The sequence below is a fragment of the Gekko japonicus genome, unplaced genomic scaffold (genome assembly GCF_001447785.1).
Source record: "Gekko japonicus isolate JY-2015 unplaced genomic scaffold, Gekko_japonicus_V1.1 scaffold4555, whole genome shotgun sequence".
In the NCBI taxonomy this organism is placed as follows: domain Eukaryota; kingdom Metazoa; phylum Chordata; class Lepidosauria; order Squamata; family Gekkonidae; genus Gekko; species Gekko japonicus.
The window spans coordinates 55,309-59,295 of record NW_015165388.1 but is presented as its reverse complement, the minus strand read 5'-3'; the positions used below and the strand labels follow the sequence as shown (position 1 = coordinate 59,295).

Genomic DNA, 3,987 nt, shown 5'->3' with positions numbered 1-3,987 from the left:
AGGAGGAGGAGGAGGAGGAGGAGGAGATTGGATTTATACCCCGCCCTTCACTACCCAAAGGTGTCTCAGAGCGGCTTACAAACTCCTTTCCCTTCCCCTCCCCACAACAGACACCCTGTGAGGTAGGTGGGGCTGAGAGAGCTCTGACAGAAACTGCTCTTTTTCAAGAACAGCTCTTATCAGAACTACGGCTTGCCCAAGGTCATCAGCCAGGTGCAAGTGGAGGAGTGGGGAATCAAACCCGGTTCTCCCAGATTAGGGTCCGCGCACTTAACCACGACACCAAACTGAGAAAGGGAGAAAAGTCCTTCTTTCTCTACCTGCTCTATCCCATGCATAATCTTGTAAACCTCAATCATGTCACCCCTCAGCCATCGTTTCTCCAAGCTAAAGAGCCCCAAGTGTTCTAATCTTTCTTCCTAGGGAAAGCGTTCCAGCCCTTTTATCATTCTAGTTGCCCTTTTCTGCCCTTTTTCCAATGCTATAATATCCTTTTTGAGGTGTGGTGACCAGAACTGTACACACTACTCCAAAATGAGGTCACACCATCGATTTATACAGGGGCATTACGATACTGGCTCAGCAGTATGTACATCATTCTTCTTTCCCTTTTTCATCCTCACGTCGACGTGGCGAGGCGGGCTGGGAAGCACAGGACTGAGCCAGTGTCGCCCACCGAGGCTCGTGGCGGATGGGGGTGTGAACCCAGTTCTCCTAGAGACTAGTCCAACCCTCTAACCACAATTCCACTTTGGCACGAGGCCTAGCTCTAACCTGACTGCTCAGCAATTTCATGGAGTGCGAAGAAGAAGAAGAAGAGATTGGATTTATACCCCACCCTTCACTACCCAAAGGTGTCTCAGAGCAGCTTACAAACTCCTTTCCCTCCCCCTCCCCACCACAGACACCCTGGGAGGTAGGTGGGGCTGAGAGAGCTCTGACAGAAACTGCTCTTTTTCAAGAACAGCTCTTATCAGAACTAGGGCTTGCCCAAGGTCATCCAGCCAGGTGCAAACGGAGGAGTGGGGAATCAAACCCGGTTCTCCCAGGTTAGAGTCCGCGCACTTAAGCACTTGGCGATCACAAGAAATAATCGGCCGAGACAAAAACAGCTTTCATTTAATGACAATATCAGTACGTAGAGCAGGGCTCCCCAACCTGGCGCCTGGGGCGTCGCAGCGCCTGCCAGAACCTTTCCCACGCCTGCTACGTGTCTCTAGCCATCGGAGAATACAAAAATCCACCTGCTAACATGTCCCCGTAAGCAATTTAGTAAAGCCAGTCTAAAAATCCAATAACAGAAGTTTTAATACCCCCCGTAATTATTTTCCCCCCACATAAATCCTTAACCACAGATAGTGGCTCGCTCACAGCTTCCTCGTAGCCATCTGATGCTTTAGCCAGTACATTCAAACCTGCTTCCTGATGCATCAATATGTAGATTTCTTTTTTGCAGAGAACAAACGAATGGAACTGAGGCTTTTTAAGCACGGTGGCAGGGTGGAATTGGGAGGGCTATAGGTTCCCACAGCACAGGATCAACATTTCTTAGCCAACGCCCCTCCCTTCGTGAGAGGCAATGTGGTGTAGTGGTTAGAGCACCAAACTAGAACCTGGAAGACCCAGATTCAAATCCCCCCTCTGCCATGGAAATGTGGCAAGGTGACTTTGCACCTATCAAATGCTCTCTCAGCCTAACGTACAGAGTTGTGGTGAGAAGAATAAAATGGAGGTTCTCTGTCGCCCCAGAAGGTTGAACCAGAACCAGTGGGTTGAAATCAGAAGAGTTTCTGGCTAAACATTAGGAAGAACTTCCTGGTAGGTAGAGCGGATCCTCAGTGGAACAGGCTTTCTCGGGAGGTGGTGGGCTCTCCTTCTTTGGAGGTTTTCAAACGGAGGCAAGATGGCCATCGGACAGCAATGCGGATTCCGTGAACTTGGGCAGATCACAAGAAGGGAGGGCAGGAAGGGTTGCCTCAGTGCTTAGTTCTCGTGGCCCTTTCTTATGCGCCCAGGGAAATGCTGATCGCCACCACTTTGGAGTCAGGAAGCCATTTTTCTCCAGGCCGGTTTGGCTGGAGATCCTGGAGGTTTTTTTGTCATCTTCTGGGCATGGGTCACTGCGGGTGTGGAGGGGGAGGTATTTGTGAGTTTCCTGCCTTGTGCCGGGGGTTGGACTAGATGACCCTGGAGGTCCCTTCCCACTCTATAATTCCGTGAGGTGAGGAGAACTACGGAAGTGGTTCTGGGTTCCCACTGGGGGAGGAAGTTGGGGCTCTCAACGAAGTAACTAACAAATGCCCCGTGCTGGCTAGCCTGATCTCGTCGGCTCTCAGAAGCTAAGCAGGGTCAACCCTGGTGGTGGAAAGCGCCGTCAAGTCCCAGTTGACTCACAGTGACCCCGTAGGGTTTTCAAGGCACGAGACAGACAAAATCGGTGTGTCATCGCCTGCCTCTGCGTCACGGCCCTGGACCTCCCGGGTGGTCTCCCCTCCAAGTACCAACCAGGGCCGACCCTGCTTCGCTTCCAAGGTCTGACGAGATCGGGCTCGCCTGGGCCGTCCAGGTCAGGGCGAGGATCCTGGCATTTCAAGTGAACAGTGTGAACCTGGGAGGCGGCGTTGTCGGAAGCAGCCGCGATCCCAGGTCCCGATCTGGAGACTCCCCTCTCCCCAGCCTGTCAACTTCTCTGTTGCAGTCCACCACGGGCAGCCCCCAGTCGCAGTCGCAGCCCCCCCGGCCGGCCGACCTCTCGGACGAAGAGGTCTCCGAGCTCTTCCAGCGCCTGGCGGAAGTCCAGCAGGAGAAGTGGCTGTTGGAGGAGAAGGTATCGGCCGTCGGGTTGGGCGGTGGGCAGGGGGAGGGCTGGGTCGGGGACGGTCGGCCGGGACCCGTGAGACACGCCCCCCCCCGCGACTGGTTTTTTGTTTGTTTGGGTTTTTTTTAAAGAAAATATTTCATACATATAGCACACACAAAACAGACGCTAACAAACTTACATACATACAAAATTTGGGAAGATCCGTTGTATCATTATCCCCCCCCCCCATGGACATTTGACCTCATACTGTAATCAAAAGTGTTTTTCTTTTTCCACCTTGAAGTTTTAATACGTATGTTTTCCCCATAGTTAAATATATAGTCTTTATGTTTATTTACTTCAGTTATAAGTCTAGGAATTTTCTGTGTTATACCTTTCTATCCATTCGTAAAATCTTGTCCGTGTGTCCTCAAAATCGTCTTTGTTGTTTTCCGCTCAAGATTGAAGTTAAATGATCCATCTCTGCTGTTTCCAGAATTTTGTTTACGGCTTCTTCCTTTGAAGGAACACTACTTCTACACCAGAACTATTTCTACTGAACGTATCACCAGAGAAATATAAGAAACAAGATTTCTATCTTATTATACACATTGTGAGGGCGGCAAGAATATTTTACGCCCCCCGTGACTGTTTATCGGCAGTCGAGCAGCATGATTATCCTCGCTGACAGCGCAGCGATGGCTCTGCTGTCATTGGGCAAGAGCCCCAGCAGGCATCAAGAGACCTTCGAGGGGGGGGGGGAGAGAACTTGGAGGAGGAGGAACATGTGAACACCTGGAGATAGTTCTGACAGGTAGCCGTGTTGGGTCTGCGGTAGAGCAGTTTAGATCCGAGTCCGTTTGCACCTTAAGAAACCAACGAGAGCTTCGGGTCATGAGCTCTGGGGAGTTAAAGCCCCCTTCATCAGATGTCTTCTGTACCCTGAAGTTTCTCACTGGTCTCCAAGGTGCTTCTGGACTCGAATCTAAATGAACGGAGGAAGCGGCCTTACACTGAATCAGACCCTTGGTATTGCCTACTTAGGCGGGCAGCGGCTCTCCGGGGTCTCGGGCGGGGGTCCCTCACATCACCTGGTCCTTTGAACTGGAGATGCCGGGGATTGAACCTGGGACCTTCTGCATGCCGAGCAGAGGCTCTGCCAGTGAGCCAGGGTCTCAGGTCAAGGT

General features: G+C 51.5%; 1 protein-coding gene across 1 annotated transcript in view; it reads left to right on the top strand.

The window, feature by feature from the left end:
* LOC107109942 (GRIP1-associated protein 1-like) overlaps positions 1-3,987 on the top strand; it is a 47,373-nt gene that overhangs the window by 17,818 nt on the left and 25,568 nt on the right. Inside the window, 1 exon segment of the mRNA XM_015410652.1 lies at positions 2,699-2,827. Within this exon segment, the coding sequence (XP_015266138.1) occupies positions 2,699-2,827 (129 nt within the window).